General features: G+C 32.9%; 2 protein-coding genes across 2 annotated transcripts; both read left to right on the forward strand.

Moving 5' to 3' along the window:
* The first annotated feature begins 8,033 nt into the window (after positions 1-8,033).
* LOC113740839 (ananain-like) lies at positions 8,034-8,839 on the forward strand. Its single transcript, XM_027268357.1, has 2 exons — positions 8,034-8,336; positions 8,513-8,839. Exons 1-2 carry the CDS (start codon positions 8,034-8,036, stop codon positions 8,837-8,839), a joined length of 630 nt encoding a protein of 209 aa, XP_027124158.1.
* Positions 8,840-16,951: 8,112 nt separating this feature from the next.
* LOC113740840 (beta-fructofuranosidase, insoluble isoenzyme 1-like) lies at positions 16,952-22,361 on the forward strand. The gene is made up of 7 exons (XM_072046739.1): positions 16,952-16,970; positions 19,488-20,045; positions 20,128-20,429; positions 21,264-21,422; positions 21,555-21,799; positions 21,910-22,000; positions 22,087-22,361. The coding sequence occupies exons 1-7, from the start codon at positions 16,952-16,954 to the stop codon at positions 22,267-22,269; spliced, it is 1,557 nt and encodes a 518-aa protein (XP_071902840.1). The 3' UTR covers positions 22,270-22,361.
* The last annotated feature ends 665 nt before the right edge of the window (positions 22,362-23,026 follow it).

A 23,026-nucleotide genomic window follows, 5' to 3' on the forward strand; every position in this document is an offset into this window, starting at 1 on the left:
TCCATGGTTCATGTTATTCTTTGGTTTTGCTTGTTCCATGACTATGCTGATTGGATAGTCATCGTTTAATAGCCTGATGAATCTTGTTTGAGTCAAGAAAATGCCAAGATTAGGGAGTTGACATGGAAAAATATGAAGTTGGGGCATATTTTTTCTTTTTGCAGCCTTATAGTTCTTAAAGCTAAACACATGTTTCATGATTCTGTGGTTGGGTTTGGAATCATTGAAGATATAGGCTATATGGTTGTTTCTTTGCATGGCAAAACTTGTGATTTTATTTGTTGACAAAAATGATTTCTCCAGAAGTGTGTATGTTTTTTTTTCTTCTTTCTTTCTTCGGTTGTTTTCCTGCATAAATGAAGGTTCAAATGTATATGAATCGGCTTGGGGCCTTGGGCATGTTTGAAGTCCAAAAATTTACAATTTGGCTCCCCAATTTAAGGCCCAAAATTGTGAAAAATGGATGAATATCTTCCCTTGGAAGTCTTGATTTTGCTTTTATATGTTCTATATATGTTTTGAGTGAATTAATTCTGTTTGAATAAAATTTGTTAAATTTAGATTTTTTATTAGACATTTTTTAGAAATTCATGTAAATGGTTTTGATTTAATGGGCTAGTGTTTTATTTCTTTGTTTGTTTATTTGAATTTGTGACATAGGGTTTAAAACTTAAACCCAATGTTTTTATTAGGTATAGGTCTGTAGAATGGTTGGCTGGATTGTCTTTAAATAAAATGGATCTATTTATTTTTCTTGTGGGCGGAAATCACTTCAGCCCAAATGCATAAAATGGCCCAATATTGTTTTCTAGTATAATCAGAAATAAATTTTGTAATTTGGCCCCTCATCTTTTGAGTAACTTTATTATGACCATAATATTTCGGATTTCTTTCATTTAGATTCTTAATTTAATTATATTTTTGGTCCCTAAACTTTATTTTTACTTAATTTTGGCCCCTAATCTTTTTAAAAATTATAATTTGTCCTAAAAAACTTCTTAATTTTTGTAATTAGGTCCCTAATTTTTATTATTTCTCAATTACAATTGTTTCTCTTCTTTAATTGCTAATTGTGCTTCATTTAAATGCATTTAATTTGCAAATTTCGGACGTTTTATTTTATTTACATGTTTTATAATAATAAGGGGAATTTAACATACGTTTACATTCTTTTAAATTGTCAATTAAATTGGTGCATTGACCCATTTGTTGATTTTAAAAAGCATATAACTACCCCTTCCCCTCATTTAGCCATTGTTTCAAAAGGAAGGTATATCTATTACTCATTAAATTCTTTTATGTACTCCTATGTGCTATTATGTGTTTATGTGTATTTTCTTTCATTTATTGATTTTATACTTGTTTAACTTAAGTCTTGTGATTATTTGGAATGTATTTAACATACCCAAATTGTAATAGATAGGTAATATCCTCTTGCGCAAGAAATGTAATTAGATAGGCAATGTAATAGATAGGTTTTATTTTTTGCAAAAAATATAATATTAGATAAATGTAATAGATAGGTTAGATAGGATTATTATTCTATAACTCCCTTTTTAAATTGTAGTTAAGGATTCCAAATGTAATAGTTAGGTTTTATTTGGTTACATGCTTGTGTGCTTTTCACTTTCTTGGAGTTTTGTATGTAGATATTATACTTATGTGTTATGTACTATATATGCTTTTTATGTGTTTATTTGATTTATATGCTTTATTTATTCATTTATTTATAATGAGTGCATGACGCCACCACACTAGTCCAATGCTAGTTGTGGGTTTTCCTTCCGCTTCCTTGTTAGTCCAACGCTAGTAAGAATTTTTAGAAATGGGTTAATCCAATACTAGACTCTTATGTCGTCTATGCGTTAGATTCATTCTTTGTATGTCATTCATTCCATTTTACGCATATTTTTCTATTTTAGGATTTTTTTATCATTTGTATGATATTTTTTCCTACTATTGTTCCCTTACCCTCTGTATGTTTGAACCATATCATTTAGAATTACATCTCATTATAGAAAATTATAAGTAAGTTAATTCATTTGCTTGAATAGGTTAGAAGAGTTATCCTTTAAATATGAGAAAGGAACGAGTATGATTTCTTAGTTTTAACACGCTCTTACCCCCTCTAAAAGAAGAAAAATTGCGTCACGAATTTTAGGCTCCCGTACCCTTTATGTTACATTCCTCTCTTTCATCTCATGTATATTTACCTATATATTATAATTTTCTTTTTTTGAGTTTCATCTTTTACATACTCGTGACCCTTTCAAGAGATTATTTTTGGGTTTTGCAATTAATGCGATTGGTACCAATTAGATCTTGAATGGACATTTTGCCCCTTTCGATATTTTCTTTAAATTTGGGTTTGCATCCATATAGGAACATCCAATTGTGATAAGTTGAAAGATTAGATTTAGGAAAATTTTGACTAAATCTCGTAACTAATTTAGGTTAGATTGAAAGGGTATCTTAGATTTGAACCAATCAAACCTTTGTCTTCCCTTTCTTCAATGATTCCCAAATTTATTTTCTCTTATTTTTCAACAATCTAGAGTTGTCAAGAAGGGTTTTTTTTAATTTTATTTTATTTTTGATCAAAAATATTTTTAGGTGATTTGGCACACCTAAATTCAATACCAAATGTCGATTCCCTTTTTCTAAAACCCTTTTAGACTAAATTTTGGATCTAAACTGTCGCACTTTCGATGTCTCATTTTAGGCCTTTTCTTTATTTTTCAAAATAAAAAAATTCATTCTTTTAAAACACCCTTTCCTTTTGCATTTATTTATTTTCAAAAAATGAGTCGCGACACACCCAAAGACCACCACCAACTTTACTTACACATTTGTATTCTTTCTAACATCTCAAACTCTAAAATCATTGCAATGCTTTGAATTAGCAATATCCTAACACAACCGCAGCCAAAAAGCCACATAATTGTATAACCCAATTTCCTTCAAATATGACTCTCAGGCAAAAAATTGCCTCCGCACGCAGAAAATAGATGCAAGCACTTAAATGTTGAGCAGTAGTGGCACAAGAGTGGAGTTTGGTTCGTTGGGATGGTGGCAAATAACAAGATGTAGATTTCAATTCATGGTTGAAGTGCCGGCACCACGAAATTGGGATCCGAATTTCAATGAATTCTAGCCAATTCCCAACTTGCATCAGTTGTAGATTTGCCTGCTGCAAACAATTCCTATTGAATCTGCATATGTTTATTGCTATTGTGGCCACATAAATTCTTTAAAAAAAATAAGGAATGCAAAATTAGACAAATCTAAAGCTTATGGATTAGAATTTGAAGTTAAAAAAGTAGCAGAGGAGTGTTGGGTTTCATAATCCATGATGGGATTGGTAAAACTGGTGTTTACGGGATTTTGGGGCATAGGGATTGGTGGCCAATTTGTTTATGGGATTTTGTTTGGCCATTTCATTTTAGCTTTTGACAATAGATAACTTCTTTGATTTATCATTTTTTCAATTATATCATTAAATCTTGTCAAACTTAAAAGAGGTATTTTTGTCTATACAAGAAAATGTTTGACACCATCTAATATTTGTTAAATCAAAGGGGGTGACTGTAATTTACCAAAGTTCAAGGAATGTAATGGTTATTTGGTCAAACCATAATAGAGCTAGATGTAATTAATCCCACATGTGTGTGTGTGTGATTATTTCTTTTTTTTTTTTTGTTATCAATTGACAAATCCTACTCTCTAACCTATACTAGGTCAAGGGAGATTAGAGGGAGAGGATCCCATCTTTCGATCGAAGAGATGCATTACTGCATATCCTTTACATTTTAAAGAAAATGCATATATTTGAACCCTGGACTTGTAGTTAGACTTGCACCTTATAATTTACCTGGTAATTAAATGTGATTATTTCCTAAGAATAGAAAAGTGAGAAATTTGTTTATAAATAGTATATGGTCTCCCATGACACCTTTACTGTGTGGATATTTATGAAATTTTGGCCGAGTTAAAAGTGGGCAATTATGGAATTTCATGTAAATTGTGCCTCTATCCTCTGATGCAACAAGCCATTGATTCAATCTCTCATTTCTCTCAGTGTCATCGTCTTCCAACTCTTTACTTTCCACTTGATGATCTCTTCATTGGCCCTCCTCCTTATCGCCGTAGCAAAGCATATCCCACAAGAAAATCCTTGATACTTTAATTTTCCTTTTTGTTTGAATGGGTTCATTCAGATTTTATGTAGAAAACTTAATGCATTAAGTTCATGCCATCAACTCAATGTTAATCATGTTCACTCAGCTCATGAGAGCTGAGTTTATCTTTTATTTCATACCTAATCATTTGAATTGATTTGGTTTTCTGGTGCATACAACTTGACTCTGTATAGGCAAAGAAGTTTTGGTCGAACCTACAACTTGCACCTGAGACATTCTTTATTCATTTATTTTAGACCATTTTTTGTTATGTCTTGTTTGGAAGTTGTGATATAGACAATGTTATTTAAGGATGAAATTGTGTGCAAAATAAGTGACAAAATCCAAAGGTCCTAATTGATGATAAGCAATTAGACAATTGTATATAAGGAGATAAGGACAAGTACAATGCTTAAGAATGGCTTACATTGAACACTAGTTGACTTGGAGCTTTTCCTGTGACATCTCTCATTTATTCTTTTTGTTTTTCTTTTTCAGGCCATTTTCCCATTTGAATTGCTTAACTTTTGAAAAAACTCTGCTAACCAAAAACTGGGTGCTCAACTTTTGTCAAAACTCTACTAGCCAGAAATTTGCTCAAGGCTATCAATTTAGCATCAGTTGCAGCTAACTATTAGCTAAGTAATAGCTTCACTATAACTATTAGTTAAGTAGTAGCCTCACTGTAATATGCTCCTTTTGCCAAAATTTACTAGTAGCCAAGTATAAACTTATCATGTTTAGCATCAGTTGTATCTAACTATGAGCGATGTAGTAGCCTTATTGCGAGTATCCTGCTTTTGCTAAGGCTCAATAGTAGCTAACTACAAGTTGAGTACTAAATTGAGCAATGATTGTAAGGAATATCATCCTATGTATGCCTATGTAAAAACTACTTATCCATCTAAGATATATTCTCAATCTATGCTACATAATCATATACTATGTTTTTTTTAAGGGTGTCCAGCAGGGAGTGGACCCCGCAGACTATTCCCCACCCTCCATAATTTGCTGGCAGCAAGGTTCGAACCAGGGACCTAAGGCCCCATATTCAGCAACCTCAACCACCAGACCAAGCCCCGGAGGGCACATAATCATACTATGATGTAGGGCGAAAGCATGATAAATTAGAGGGGCTACATGAATACATTTCAAGGTATAGAGACTAGGGGGATGCAAGATCAACTCCCTAAAGAAAGAACAAGAATCAAGAAGATTCTAAAACCTAGGACATACTCAAATGCTCATGGCCAAGCTAGCAAAACATAACAAGTGTTAACAGTTTAATAATATTGTCAAAAGTTTGAATGAACATAATAGTCCTAATAATCTATTTATTAGGCATACAAGCAGTATTTGAATGACATAAGAAATAGAAATTAATTAATTTAGGAAACTACTCAACTAATAAGAAATTTCTAGAACATCTAATTAGAATAGGAAACAAAATTATAAAGAAATTGCTAAAACTACTCCGTCTGCTAGGAAAAGATTCTAATTGTAAAATTCTAAATTAAGTAACATTGATATAGATAAGAGATTCCTAAATCCGGAGGTCTTTATTCTGTATCATACTCTTTACTTAAAAAGATCTCATTCTCGCGCTCCACGGAGAAGTTTAATACAAGATCCATGAGAAGTTGCAACTATGATCCCACCATGAATTTTATAGGATCGATGTTTGTGATAGAACTTTTGCACCCAGTTATGAACATAGGAAGTTGTATACGATTTGTGATAATTTCAAAACCAATAACTTCGTTATCCACCATTGTCAAAATAAAATTTACTATTTTCTCCCAATTGGCTAGGAACACAATTTTTCTCGGTCTTCACAAGAAAATTGTCAATAGGAGAATTTGCCAAACACATATTTCTTGCCAAAACCAATAGTTTCATAACCCAAGATAAGAATTGATTCCATAAATGTGACAGACAACCCAGGAGTTGGACTTGTTGCTAAAGAAATTTTATTGATTTCAATCTTCACACAAGAAGTTTTATTTTTGTTATCTGAGATCACAATTGCATCGTTAGATTTACTAGACACCAAATCTAGTTAGAGTTCAATAGTTAAGTCACGAATTTCTTCAACATCTTTGGCACCTTCAACTTCCTTTGTTCCTGTATTAAAACTGCAATCTATAAACAATAAATTAGACCCTTTCAATTGATTAAACTTAGATTGTGAATTGGGCTTCAATGGCAATAGAACGATATTTTTTATACATGACAAATCGATAAATATTGTCACATCTACTATGTGTAGCACCTACATCAGATTGTCACGGTTTACCAAGCAATAATGACAAGAATTCATGTCCACAACATCAACATAAGATTTCATCAACATATTTATCAATGCAAAATAAAACATGACACCTTGCAATTACCTCAACAGGTTTAACACCTTATATCTAACCAATCCTATAAGGTTATGAATGCTTTTCAATAGACAATTTTAATTTATAAACCAAATTCTTAGAAACAATATTTAAAGAACTACCATTATCAATCACTAAATCAAAAGCTTTAGTAAGAATTCTACACCTGGTTCAAAATAATTGATGTCATTGTGTCTCATTATCCCTCTTTGACAAGAGATTACGAACCATATATACAGGCTGCAAGTTTTGATGAAAGTACGTTAGGGTTTAAGCCTAATGAAACTTTCCAAAATTTCATTGTCCGGAGATGATGCCTCATAGTCTGGTTGTCTATGAGGTTGATATGAACTACGTCAATAAAGACGCAGTCGTGAGCAACTCTTAAGGTACGATCACTCTCTTCTTCATGATCTAAGGTATGCTATGCACCCGTGATCATTATAAGAGAAGCCTACTCTGATACCATTTCAAATAAGGCGAAAGCATGATAAACTAGAGGGGTTACACAAACACCCTCCATGGTAAAGAAACCAGGGGCAATACACGATCAACTCCCCAAAGAGATAACAAGAATCAATAAAATTCTAAAACCTCGAACGTACCCAAAGGTTCATAGTAAACCCAACAAACACAACAAGTGTTAAAAGTTTAATAATATTGTCAAAAGTTTGAATGAATACAACAGTTCTAATAATCCTATTTATAGGCACACAAGCGCTATTAGAATTATGTAAGGAATAGAAATTAATTAATCTAAGAAATTACTTAACTAATAAGAAATTCCTAAAAACATCTAATTAAAATAGGAATCGAAATAATAAAGAAAACCGTCAAAACTACTTCGTCTGTTAGGAAAAGATTATAACTAAAAAATCCTAAATAAAGTAACATCGATACAGATAAGAGATTCCTAAACCCAAAAGGTCTCATTCTGAATGATACTACTTAAGTTGTTTTAGACTTTTGTTGAGTTATTCTTTTATTAACCTATTAAAATGTCCAATCTTTTTTAATAATAACAAGAACAAATTCAAACAAAGATCCGGGCATCCTCGTGCAAATTTTCAAGGCCCAAATCAACTAGTATATGATAAGTCCATGGTTATAAAGTTGAGAGTATTTGTTATCAAGAGTTGATAATATGAGATCTATACTTTTTGTACTTTATTCTGAAATACTCTTAGTCATAATATTATTATGTGGATACTAAAAATCTAATAAGAATAGCATATGTTATATTTGCTCAATTGAGAGAATAATGAATTTCAATAATTTAAATTGTCAATCTGGCTAGAATGTGTTGATATTACAAATCCTACCTACATCAATTGATTTTGTGATATTTACCATTAATGACGTTTTATCATCCTCACATCCTCTTCTTGGAGTTTGTATGTCTGTATGATTGGCTTCAAAGCCTGCGAGAAGGATTAACTCCTCTGATTGGACTAGCTCCCGTTGCTATAGCATGAGAGGGTTTACTCCTTGCAATTTTAGTCCTGCTGATGGCAAAAATTTTTCATGGCTTGATTACTATGTGCAAACTCCCATTAGAGAACAGACGTCTGCGTCATGTAGTCCCTATTCCATCATTGCTGCCATTGAACTCGCTCATCAAATTCATTCCGGGGAATGCGTTGTCTTGTCAGACCAGTACCTCATAGACATTGGGTCTCGGTATGGATCTCGGTATGTCGAAAAGGCCCAGGATGGAAGTATACATCGAGAATTTGCAAATCACTTTCAAGCAATACCATGGGCTTTGAAGAAGGTTGGATGCTTGGTGTTGCGTGACGACTATGAAATGGGGAATATGGATGGGAAAGGATTGGGATTTCCCATATCAATTACATGATTGGTATCCAGCCAAAAGGTTTAGCTTCCTTCATCCTTCGCCAACCAATAATCATTGCGATAAGAACTTCCAAGTTCTTTTCATATTATAAGGGGCATCATGTCTACAGAAATAGACCAGACTTTGATCCATTTGAGCTTGATCATAAGGGAAATCCAAAGATAATGGGTCATGTTGTAGTTGCTATTGGTTGGGAATACTCCAATGGCAAGCTATCATTTCTCATCCAAAACTCTTATGGAAAGAGTTGGGGTCATGGAGGATACGGATTTATTCATGAATCATGCTTAGATCTCAATTGGACATTGATTCCAACCGTGAAGGAAGGATACAAGGTTTATGCAACTTCATTCAATGATATTCCTGAAGTGTCAATCACAACTGATTGGATATACCACACTTCTGCTCCACAATTCTGATTGAGATCTGGTTTTCACTATTCTGTTTCTTGTTTTGTTCCGACACATCTTGTCAAAAATAAGTTTGAGGAGAAAAAGGAACAGGCTACATCCCACGTGGTGCCCCCGCATTATATGCCTCAAACGATATTGTTGTAGCAGTGGACTGATTCAAACATAATGTTCTTTTCCAAATAAATGGATGCGAACCAAAAAAACAAAAAGAATTTCAATCATTTGTGTAAACACACCATGATAAACATATGGATGCTTATTTGAGAATAAGTTCACTGAACATAATCTGAAAAAAGAACATCAAATAAAAATTATAACCAATCCATCGATTAGTTGTTGCTAGTTATAGCTATAGATGTAATCCTTAGACCTGAGATATTAAGATTGTCTTGTATATATTTCCTATACTATAATAACATAGTGTACTTATGTTCTTATCAAGAAATATAAGTAAGTTTTATTGGATATATTGAGTAATGTATAGAGACATGCGAATGGTTAATAAGGAATCTGTCACCCATGGCAAAAGGGAACATATCCTATCTAATGTTCTAAAATATAACTTAGAAGTTCTTGGCCAAAGTGAATGAGAAATTAGAAATGAGTTTCTAATTTATAGAGTTTATCTTATAGAATGAGCACGTATCATTAAGTCTAAGAATTTGACATTTATTTCATACCCTAATAAACTAATTTGGATATAGTGTAATACAGTAATTGAATTGTACAATAACTGATAATAGAAAGATTCACAAATAATTTACACTATTTGGTTATTATAATATATAGTTGGGTGTCAATTGTGGCAAATGAAAGTTGAGAAATAATTAATTAATTATTCTAATTAGAAAAGCTCAAGTTTAATTTTCATAACCAAATTAGTTTGAAACTATGGGGTCACACAAAATTAAATTAATATATAATTTGAAGAAAAAAAAGGCATTAAATGTTATTAGCAACGGTAAAATATAGAAAAATGCAGGTCTTATCCTCCTTTATTAACAAGATTATATTTTATTTTATGCTTTATGTTTTCTTTTCTTTTTTTTCCCTTTTTTAATTTAAAAAATCAACTCTTGCTTTTTTTATTTAGAAAAATCATTTTATTCCTTTTCTTTATTCTTTTTTTTTTTCCATTTTTCTCGATTCTTTCTTTCACCACCTTCTTTTTTCCTCCACCATCCTCCCCCTCTAACCCAGTTACCTTACCTTTCTCTACACCACCATTCCTGCCACCCCACTCTTACTTCTTCCTTCACCTCTCTCTTTGTCTCTATCTCTCTCCTTCCTCCTCATCTCCTCTCCTTCTCTTCCCACGGTGCCTCTCCTCTCCCTTTCCTCTATTTTCCTAACCTGTTCTTTCTATCTTTCCCTCTCTTCCTTGAGTGATTTGAATGTGACCAGATCTAATCATTGGCAAGAAGAAAGGAGAAAGATAAAGCGAGTAGGTTGGGAAAGTGGGGAGTTGGAGAGGAGGGCAATAGGGGAAGAAGGTAAGGATGGAAAGGGAGGAGAAGAGGAGAAAGAAGAGGGAGAAGGGTGGCAAAAGTGATAGTGGAGGGCTAGGGCGGCTAAGGTGGAGGAGAATTCTCTCTAGTTTTTTTCTCTCCTAAATCTTTAAAGAGTTAGAGTACTAGTTAGGAGATCTTCAAGTTTCAGGATTATATCATGTAAATATGCCTTATAAGCTAGACATGTGTGTGGTTTTTGTGATATGTTTGAAAATTTTGAAAAGCATATTACAAGGATGATTATTCTAACCTTGCTGTGGTTAATTTTTTATTTTGTATTATCACAGAGTTGATTCTCAGAAAAAGAATTGAAAATTTTTTTTGCCTCAATTCCGTTTATTGATATAAGAGTCATCTCTGTGCTTGATATAAAAATAGTATAATGGTGGTTATGGTGACAACCAAAATGCATTTTTAATTGGGATTGTGAATCTGAATTTGCATTCTTCGTGAATGGACCATGGCATGCGGAGTGTATTAATAACATGGTTTGTCCAAGAGACATGACAGTGAAGATTTAGTTTCGACTTCTGCATATTCTCAATAAAAGAATTGAAAAATATTTCCTCAATTCCTTTCATTGGTACCAGAGCCTTCTTTGTGCTTGATACAAAATGTAATTGTGGTTATGATGACAATCAAAATTCGTTTTTAATTGAACGGACCATGACGTGTGGACTGTGATTAATATCATCCAAGAGACGTGACAGCGAAGATTTGTTTTCAACTTTCACATAATCTCAATAAAAGAATTGAAATTTTTTTCCTCGATTCCTCTTATTGTTAATAGAGTCATCTCTATGCTTGATACAAAATATGTGTAATTGTGGTCATGGTGACAATCAAAATTCATTTTTGATTGGGATTGTGAGTCTAAGTTTGTATTCTTCGTGAATAGACCATGGCGTGCGGATTGTACTTAATTACATTGTTTATTGAAGAGACATAATAGTGAAGATCTAGTTTTGACTTCTGCACAGACTCGATAAAAGAATTGAAAAAAAAATATTGTTGCCTCAGTTACTTTTATTGGTATTAGAGCCATCTCTGTGCTTGATATAAATTTTGTGTAATTGTGGTTATGGTGACAATCAAAATTCATTTTTAATTGAAATTGTAAGTCTAAATTTGTTTTCTTTGTGAATGGATCATGGCGTGAAGACTATGATTAATAGCATATAGTTTGTCCGAAAACATGATAGTGAAGGCTGTTTCGACTTCCACAGAATCTCGAGAAGCCATGTTTGTTTATGGAACGAGGCGGCCAGTGGAGTTGGATCCCTTTCGCATGGTAGCAATTTATATATTATAATACATAATGTGTTTGAACTTTTTATGAAACGACCACAACTTGTGAATTTGTTGAGTTTGGCGTAATGGCAGACATCACATGCTTTATTGGACACATGATAGCCCACGACATTGAATAATAATCAAATCAATGGAATCTTCGGTTGGTTCACGGGAATTTGATTGGTATAGGTTCAGAATTTTATAAGACCAATCAAAGTGCTGCCATTAGTTTATTGGAATGTGTGGTATCTGTGTAACTATATACATGCATAATACATATATACATATATATATATATATGTGTGTGTGCGCGTACCTATATATGTATGTGTGTGTCTATATATGTATTAAAGTTCTTAATTTAATTATCTATTTTCTCTCTTCTAGCTAGGTGGCAATACTTAATTGAAGATAATTGATGGGTGATTTGGATATTCGGATTTTATCCATATTAGTATCCAACTTTGCTCTAATTATTTTTCTCATAATTTCTCTCTTCTAGCGAGTTTTTGGCTAAAATAATCTACTTTTCAAAAAATAATTCCAAAGTAATGCTCTTTCAGTTTTTATTCCCTTATTAATCTAGTTATTGCCATGTAGACTCCCCATCAAAGGAAAAAAATAACTTGTAAATCTTTTGTTTAGATATTACATAGTTTTTCGTTATTTAGTGCCTTAAGGACATTCTGTAAACAAATTAAAAAAGGAAAGTGGATCCATAATTAGTGTTTTAAAATTGTTGATCACCCTCCAAATTGCAATGATTTTGCCGAAGAACCTTTTTTTTTTTTGCTGCCATTATTCCTCCCTATCTTTATTCTTGATTATTATACACAAGTTCCTTTCTTTTTTTCTTGTTACTTGCAATTTTTTATACGGTAGTCTCCTAACTCTGTAAATTTTAAGAAGTATGCAGAAACTCAAATTGTTTGAAGTACGAGTAAACATTTCAAGATACATAATAATCATAGTTTACGTGAACTATAAAAATTCCACTGTAAGAGGAAAGAAAATTCGAAAAAAAATTCTCTTGCATTTTTTAACTTATCAAAAGAAAATACATCCCAAAAACATAGGAGACAAAAAATATAACTAGGTCAGTGTTAGTATCAAAATTAACACGCTATATGAGCCAATCTAATGTGAGAAACACTAATAAACTCAATAATAGATAGAGAAATATTTTTATTTATCTTTAAGATTGTACATAAGTAGTAAAATTTGAACTATTGAAAAGTTATTAAAAATCTATTGATGTGGATTGTACCTCTTAATATAAGATGGAAATGCGAATACTTTCCATACTCAAAGTCCACATGGCAATAAGTAGGTTAACAAGGGAATATATTTTGAAAGTGCATTAGTTTGGGAATAGTTTTAAAGAATGAGGTTATTGTGGAAATAAACTCCTCTTCTAGCAACTCAATCATTTTTAATAAATTTAAATTATATTTTATTATGGTGTTTCTCTCTCTTCTAACAAACTATATCTTTATTTATAAATTCACTAGAATTTATTTTTATCAGTATGTATTAACTTTATTTAATTTTTTGTTAATTGTTACTTCATTAAATCTAAGAGTTTGACATTTATTTCATTCCCTAGTAGACTAATCGGGTTGTCATGTGACAGAGGAATTGAATTGTACAGTGACTCTTAATTGAAAGGCTCCAAATAAGTCACACTATCAAGCTGTCAAAATATACTGCTATGTGTTACTTGTGGCAAATGAAAGTTAAGAATTAATTAATTAAGTTGTTAATTAATTACTTTAATTAGAACAGTTATAATTTAATTTCTATAGCCATATTATTTTGAAATTAAGGGGTCACACACAAAGGGGGTTAATGTGTGATCAAAAGAAAAGAAGGACTTAATTGTTATTAATAATTAATTCTTATTTAGAATAGGAAATAACCCTATTATAAGTGGAGTGTCTCGGCATTATGTTTTAAAGACAAGAGGACAAACGATTAGGTTGCCACAATTTTGAATATGCCAAAAAATTTTTTTTTTTTGGAAGAATAGGCCAAAAGTTTGCACTGAAAACGTGTGAAACTTTACATGAACATTAAAAAAAAAAAGAGAATTATTCATTAGCTGCTGTCGTATGAGTAATATGTTAGTGAGGCTATTATACTCAAAGAAAACGTGAATAAAATTAAAGCTAAAGCTAAACAAATTATCATATTTTGTATTTCAATTTAATCATTCTCAATGGGACAAATTGATCTTTTGGTACCTGAAAAACTGCACTATCTGTATGTATTCCTCTCTAACGGACACAGGCTCGAACGGTTGTCAGGAAAACTATTCGGCTCGATTTTGTTTTGTATAAAATGCACAAGATGTAACTTGTATACATATAGAGTCTGTTTGTTTGAACTGAAAATATTTTCCAGAAAATAGTTTTCAGATTTTCTGGTGTTTGGCAGCAAAAGATGTCGGGAAAATATTTTCCAGTGTAAAATCTTTTACGCTACAAGATGTAAAATGACTTACGGAGCAGGCATACGGAAGTTAATTTCCATCAAACTTAGCGTATCAATCATTTCAGCGCTTACTTATCAAAATACTCATAACAAATAAGAAATACCACACTGAGACCATCGTTAAAAATGCATCCTTACACCTGCAATGAAAAACACCATTGTCAGCCACCTTTCCCTCCTCCTCATCTTCGCCAATTCTACTCCTTTCCTCCCATGCCAGCATAAACAATGCATCCATGGAGATGTAGAAAATCTATACCAAGAGTGGGTCTTGATAAGTTTTTGGGTGAGAGAAATTTGGAAAAGTGAAGGAGAAATTTGGAAGACTATTGTGCAGAAAAGTTTGTACTAGAATTCAAGTGCTACTTTTCCATATGATGTTTGATCAATTATAGGGTTCTAATTACTGAAGCAATTTTTGTTGACATATTATGAATTTGAATCTTCATTGGTATGCTGTGTAATTGGTTTGAGAAAGTATGAATTCCCAATTCTAGAGTTTGATAGATTTGGAGATTGGATGACTCTCTGGGTTGAGATGGTAAATCCAATGTACATGGGATGGTGGTAATTGGAGGGACTCTATGGGGAATCCTTCTTCTTGTAGGTTTTAGTTTTGTGGTACATTTTTCATAAAACTGCACCAAACACCTGAAAATAAAGGGAAATGAAAATTTTTTCACGAAAATTATTTTCATTGAAAATGTTCTCCTCGGGAAAAAATTTTACATTGAAACAAACAGACTCATAGTGTAACTCATTTTCAACAACGTATAATTTTTGTGAGTCTCACATATGATATGAAAAACAATGTACAAGATGCAATTTTGACCTTTTTTTTTTTTTTTGGGACAAATCTTGGCCATGAACCTTTAGGAACGGTTGCTTCCCTCTCTAACCCCCTTCTCTACTAAATTTCTAAAAAGTTAGAGGGCAAGTTAGGAAATCTTCAAATTCCAAAATTACCTCGTATGAATATCTCTTAGAGGCCGAGCATGTGCGCAGCTTTTATTTTTATTATAACATTGCGGACAGTCCAAGCCGTTCTGCCTATAAATACCAAAAGCATCTACAAATACTTTGTCTATAAATACTTTGTCTATAGCATTTACTGAACTGTTAGGCTAATATATAAGCAATATGAAGTGGTACTGTAATGAGTTTATTCGGGCTTTGCCAATTGTTTTCGTATGCTTATTGTCACTAGGCAATATTGAAATGCCGCACAAGATACATCGGGGATATCGGTCTCTCTCTGCCGTGAAGGTGAAGCAAGAACACAGACCATGCTACCATTATCAACCTGAAAAGAATTGCATCAGCGGTATCTCTTCTTTCCTATTAAGTTTTACTATTACATTTTCAGTAACCAAGTGCTACATACAATCCCCTAAAACTGGAAACATTTCGTCTTTAGCTTTAGAGAGTTTCTGTGAACCTTTGTCCTGCTGATTGCTGTTATGAAAATGATAGTTCTCACTTCTCATGCATGTGGCTTCAAATTCTACTCTTTTTTTTTTTTTTTTTTAAATTAACCCTCCCTTGCCCCCAAACTTGGTAGCCAGGGTCGAATCGCTCCCCTAACCTTCCCTAACTCCCAAACCCGGCTGCCACCAGGGTTGATCCCCAAGGTTGCCACTAGGGTTAGGGAAGGAGGGATTGGTTTATTAAAAAAAAAAACAAATAAAGAGCTTGTGAGTCTTGTTTCACTAGAGCCAAGTTCAACTCACAAAAGAAATAGAGCTTTCTGGCTCATATTAGAAGCTCATACTCAGAGCTTTAGATCAAAGTAAGTTTGGCCTAAATTGGCAATTAAGTACGTAACGATATATAACATATATTTAATATTTATGTATTGTGCTAATTATATATAAATAATTATTTTTTGTTTTAATATGTATAACTATAGATTATAAATGTTATTATATATACGTAAATATATAATTACTTGTTTGGGTTTTAATTGGGAGAAATTTAATAAGGATTAAACTCGAATCACATTTAAATCGAACCTTATATTTAGGTTCAAATTCTGTCCGATCCAATTAAACATCAACTTCAATCATAATTTTTTTAGGCCAAGTGGGACGAGCTCGTCCTCGTTAACAGTCCCAATTATTTTTTGTGCAAAGTCCCAATTATTTTCACATACATCGTATTACATGACATCTAATGTTTTATGATTAATTTGCATGTACTCTTCCTTGCTTCATGGCCCTGCACGTTGATTCCGCCAATATATTCTTCTTGAGCCTTTCACTAATATTTTGTATCCAACTCAAGTACGGATTTCATGAGGGATGTGGTTTTTTATTCCTCTAATTAAGTCATTAAAAACCCAACGCACCCCTCTCTTCCAACCAAAAACCCGAAAACCCATTAGTTGACTCATTATATATATATCTGTAGGACAGACCACTACTTTTAAACAATGTTTTGAAAACTGGATCTAACTGGCCAATTCGATCGGTTGGATCGCGAACCAGTCATAGTTCTGGTCCGGTTCATATTTTGGGTTAATTAGACTTAAAAATTAGATTGAACTGTTCGAACCGTGTGAATCGAATTGAATTGTTGAACCGGCGATTTTGTTTTTGTCTATTAAATTGAAAAAAATTTAAAAAAAAAGAATATATTTTCCTTAACCCTAAACACTAATTATTAAATGCTATATCCACTCACTCTCTTCTCATTTTTTGCCTCTTATTAAGTTTGTATTTCTATTTTCTATTTTCTTGACTTCCTCCAAACTCCAATCTTTTTTTTTTTTTAAGTTGCAATCTTTAAATATAAAAAATGTGAATTAACATTTAAACTCACAATGTCTAATTCCCATGGACGTGAATTTTGTATAATTTTAGAATATTGTGATATTTTGGGTCAGATTTAAGATTATTTTTTTGGTAAATTCAATTAAGATTGAGATGAAATTTATTTGTTTCAACTTATAATTTAAAAAATTTATTTGTGAAAATTCAAGTTCTTTGAAAATATTAAAATTTTCATCATATAAAGTTTTAAATTAGTCCAATGCATGTCTTATTTTGTGTATATATATTTGTATAAATTAATTTTTTAAAAATTTATTGAACTAGGGTTAAACCGGTTTGACCGGTTGAATCTCGATCCAAACACTCCACCGGTTCAATTAATGGCCCGAGTTTCAAAACATTGCTTTTAAATGGACCAAATTGGCCGGTTTGCTCGTAAAAACGGAAACAAGATGAATGTTTGAGTTTTGGTCAAAACCGGTCAAGAACTCAGTTAAATTGGGAAAGGAAAAAGTCATAAGATTCGAGTTTTTTCTTTTTTCTTTTTTTAAGTAAACTTTCCTTCCCACTTTTTTTTTTTTTACTTTTTTGTGAATCATCCCTAAATGCTTGAACATAACAAGAGTCAAATTCATCTCTCGAGCATGATTCAACGAGATATCTAAAATAAAAAATTGAAAAAACTAAATAAATTAGCAAAAAGGAATATAGAGAAGGGAAAGGAAAAGGAAAAGGCTTCATATTTTTACATAGTGACAAAGTCACATTCAAGTGAGGGTGTGCAGTTGCCCACTCTCAATTCCCAAAAATTCCTAAAGTTGGCATGAAAATTTAAAACTTTTGATTTTATTCCCGCGCACGCATATATATATATATATATATATATATATATATATATATATATATATATATATATTAGCTATGCGTCACTATACCAAAAACAAATCAAAGCATTTACATCGATAAAAAATGAATTCCCATGTAACAACTGCATTCACTGCACAGCAAAATGAACATCTTCAACAGTGCCTCCTACTGTAGCAGATGCATACACAGGGTTTCCTTTGAAACAAGACCTCATTTCAACATTGCCATAACTTGTAAATTAAGTTAATACTAATACCCACTCTTTTTTTGCACAAATATGCCAGATGTTACAAAATCAAGCATCTATTCCGAAGAGTTAAGTTTATACTCCTATACCCAATCAGCCCTCTTTTTTTTTGGCTTGCAAACATCAGTCCACTTCATTTTAGCACTATAATGAGTCTTCATGATGCCACTTCATTTTAGCAATACGAATACATTGGACCAATAAACATGAAGGCAAAACTAATTTTTTCACAAGTTGCAACCGCCATAGTTAAGCTTCTTTCCAGACCAGCTAGTAACTTTCTTTTGACACTTAGTCAATATTACATGGCAATCCTTAACTGTTAACCTGATGAAAGTAACTGGAGGGAGACCCAAATAGCACATATATTTATACAATATATACATACACACAGACAGATACAAACACACGCATTTACATTTTGATCGATTTTGACTGAATTATTTTACTTTTCGGCTGTTTTGTACCGCTAGACTGGAGCAGCAGATCCAATCTGAATTTAAAAACATTTTAGCCATGATATACGGATGTGTTTCTTATGTTCCGTGTGCTTTTCAAAATCTTGTCATTTGTTAGACAAACGTAGAAAGATTACATTTCAGCATGTAACATCTTTGTACAGAATTATAAACACAATTCCCAATAGAAAATAGTATTCCTTTGTTTAATTAATTGCAATGGAACTGCTCTGATTTTTGTTTGTGATGGAAAAGTTGGGGTATTTTTGCACTCCATACACCTCATTAATGGAGTTGTACTTTATATCTACTGAAAGTTTTTTTTTTTTTTTTTTTAATATCTACTGAAGGTTTGATCCTATGTACTTGTAGTTCCCTTCTTCCTTTCCACTTTCTCGCCTTTGCTAGCAGTTTGGCACCTAGAGTTGTAAATTAAACAAACTACTTGATTTAGGCTCATGAGTGGCTCGGCCAATGCTTCAACTCGAACTCGGCATTGATCAGATTCGAATTGGGTTCGAACTATTTGATAAAGTAATCGAGTCAAGTTCAAGTAGCAAAAACCAAAACTAGAGTATTGTTGAATTTTATAGAGTAGTGTGTTTATAATATATTTTTAACTGTTTATTGTAAAATTATGAAATTTACTAGAACACTGAGCTTGAAAAACTCAATTGAGTTCGATTTGAGCGAGTTCAAACTCGAGCTCGAGCTCGAGTAAAGTAAAATAAGCTCGAACTCGAGTAAAATAACTTAATGAGCTCGATCTCAAACATTTTTACTCGAGTAGAGTTCGAGTAGTGTACTGCTTAAATTTAATTAGGTTCAATAGCAACTCTAAGCACCATTGACTTCATCTTTACACTAAAAAGTTTACTCCCTCTTTTTTATTTTTTCCTTTCTTTCTTTCACAATTTGTTCTCTCTTTCTTTTTGGTTGTTTTCTTAGTTACAGTTCTCTGCCCATAAACTAGAATTATCTAAATAAATCATTAAATTTTTTTCTAAGCAGGAGCAATTTATTACAATGGATTTTACCACCTTTTCAACCAATACAATCCTTATGGTGCGATATGGACCGATTTCACGGTATGGGGCCATTCAATATCAAAGGACTTAATCAGTTGGAAAACATTAAAGCCCGAAATTAGACCCACAAAAGCATTCGACAAATATGGTTGTTGGTCCGGATCAACAATGATCCTTCCAGGAAACAAGCCCACTATCCTCTACACCGGGATAGATGAGACCCACACCCAGGTCCAAAACTATGCATTACCAGCCAACTCATCCGACCCATATCTTGAAGAGTGGATCAAGCCCGACGACAACCCATTTCTCGTTGCTGGACCGAGCACCAACAAGATTAATTTCCGCGACCCATCAACTGCTTGGATGGGACCGGATGGTCAATGGAGATTCTTGATTGGCAGTAGCAAAAACAGCAGGGGAATTGCATATTTGTACAAAAGCAAGGATTTTATCAATTGGGTTCAAGATGAAAATCCATTTCATTCCAAAGAAAAGACCGGGAATTGGGAAGGACTAGATTTTTTCCCAATCTATCAATTGGGTTCAAGATGAAAATCCATTTCATTCCAAAGAAAAGACCGGGAATTGGGAAGGACTAGATTTTTTCCCAATCTCCTTGAAAGGAAAAGAAGGGTTGGAGAATTGGATGATTAATGGAGAAAATGTTAAATTTGTCTTAAAGGTTAGCCTTGATCCAACAAGATATGATTACTATACCATTGGTAAATATTTACCAAAGACTGACAGGTACATACTTGATAATACTGCTCTGGATGGCTCGAAGGGATTAAGATATGACTATGGAAATTTTTATGCTTCCAAGAGTTTATTTGACCCTGGCAAGAAAAGAAGGATTATTTGGGGTTTCTCCAACGAATCAGACACTAGAATGGACATTGTTGAAAAAGGATGGAATGGAACTCTGGTAAGTACTATAGTTTCTAACTAAGAAGGGTTTAGTCTAGTGTTAAGGTTAAGACCCTAGGCCTTAGAGGTCCTAGGTCTCAATTTCTCTTCCCCTTCCCTACTTCTTAAATCCTATCATTCGTATGTTAGAAAAAATAATTTTTTTTTAAAAGTACTATAGTATCCGATTGTAGTGAAGTACTTTCTTTTGTTTTCTTTTTAATTAGGATAATGTTTTTGGACATATATTACCAAAGCTTAAATTAATAAATTCTTTCTAGGGATATAACTAAACAGCCTTTATGTAGTGGTGAACCAAATATTATTGATCACTTTCTTAGATTTTGTGAAACATTAGGGACCAATTTGGTTAATTAATATATTGTAAGGACAACAGTTGTATAGATTGAAACATTAGGATCAATAAGGTCGACATTGAATACATTTGTTTTTAACTGAAATATTGGAGTCCAATTTTGTCCGACTCCCAAATTTTGCTGACTAAGAGTGCGTTTTTCCCTATCACTATATAGCGTTTATATGGTAGCTTGTAAAAAAAAAAACCATATGCCTGATGACTGATGTGGAAGTAACTTTTGTCTAGATGGCCCTAATAAGAAAAAATGCATTTCGCCTGGGATTCATCTTGTATTGATAAATTTTTTCCAATTTAACTGTCTACATAAATCATGTACTTTATTGGATACTCTTATAGAAACTCATTGTCCAAACGCTTTGTCCATAAGTTATTATGGCCGAGTTAAAATGTATCTAATGTTGGCATACTTTATCAATCTTGTATGACAAATGTAATCCAAAAGGTGTTTATTTGTTCTACTTTTGAATTTTATAGCCTATTCCCCGTAGAATTTGGCTGGATCCTAATGGAAAGCAATTGCTGGTGTGGCCTATTGAAGAAGTGGAAAGTCATAGAGGGCATGAGGTCCAGTTGAGGAATAAAAAGATAAAAAAGGGGGAAGTTCTTGAGATCGAAGGAATAACAGCTGCACAGGTTTTCTTGGATATTTGCGTTTCGTTTAAGCTACACATCAGACAATGCATTAATGGGAAATCATATATAATCTTATCTGAATTGCAAATTGTGGGGGTTACTAAATTCTCTTGGTTTGACTTGCACATGCAGGCTGACGTTGAAGTAGTTTTCTTTTTCCCAAGTTTGAGCAAAGCTGAGCGTTTTGATCCTAGTTGGGATCACATTGATGCTCAGGAGCTCTGTAGTCGAAAGGGTTCAGCTGTCCAAGGAGGACTTGGGCCATTTGGTCTTCTAACACTAGCTTCCGAGAAGCTAGAAGAACATACTCCAGTCTTCTTTAGGATATTTGAGGACAAGAACAAGCACAGTATTCTGCTCTGCTCTGATGCTTCAAGGTTGGTTGTTGCTTCGTCATGTCTTTACTAGCTAGTAGTATTAGATCTTTGCTTCTGTCCTCCATTGGTGTTGCTAATCTTGTATTGTTTTATACTTGTACTCTTGACAGCTCCTCCCTAAAGAAAGGGATATACAAACCCTCATTTGCAGGTTTTGTAGATGTAGATTTGTCAAAGAAAATGCTTTCTCTCAGGAGCCTGGTAAAAACTTCCACACATCCCTCTATTTCTTTTTTAGATTTTTTTTTAGAAGACATTCTTAATGAGCAAGATATATTTCTTGGCAGATTGATCATTCTATTGTGGAAAGTTTTGGTGCAGGAGGCAAAGTGTGTATCACATCTAGGGTATATCCTACTTTGGCAGTTTTCAACAATGCCCATTTGTATGCATTCAATAATGGTAGCCAGACCGTCACAATCAAGAAATTGGAAGCTTGGAGCATGAATAAACCTAAAGAAATGAACTAATTAGCTATGATGGGGCTTATTTTTTCAATATCAGATGCATTAGGGTACCTAAGGTACTAATGTGATAATATACTTTAGCAAGTCAACTGTCAGTGTTTTTCGATGGACACTAAAGTTTATATCGTCAGGATCAATTGTCTGTACAATAATTAATTAGTGGAGAACAATATCAGTTTAATTTTGCTTAAGATTCAGAACTTTGTTCGGGTTAATAGTGGATTCCAGCTCTGTGTACAGTATATACTGTTTAAGCTCTTCTTGCCCTTGAAGGAATTGGAGAGATAATTCTGATATTCTCCTTGCTGGACATTTATAGTCATGATTCATGAACTTAATTTTCAAAGCATTCAATTTACCAAATCTAGAGAGAACTATGAAACCTAATTAATCAAGAATTAATGAGAGCGTTACTGTGAGAAAATTGCTTGAAGGAACAACGAATCTATTGAGAAATTTTATTTAGAACCCTGTGATCTTATTTAGATTGTATTTATGGGAAATTCTTCAATACCATTGTTGATTTCAAGGAACAATACCATTGTTCTTCAATGTTTGATATGATGGTTGTTCAGTCTGTCGGTTTCTTTAAACCTCGTTGGGCTCTCCCTTTCCCCCTAGGGTAGGTTAGGCTAGTTGTTGCCGTTTGATTAAAAAACAAATAGTATATTGCCACGTAGGTGATTTTAGTCTGTTAAGATGGGATTGTTTGCTTATAATTTTTATTTAAAAAACTTGTATTTACCTATACCAAATAAAC

The sequence above is a fragment of the Coffea arabica genome, chromosome 4e, assembly GCF_036785885.1.
Source record: "Coffea arabica cultivar ET-39 chromosome 4e, Coffea Arabica ET-39 HiFi, whole genome shotgun sequence".
NCBI lineage: Eukaryota > Viridiplantae > Streptophyta > Magnoliopsida > Gentianales > Rubiaceae > Coffea > Coffea arabica.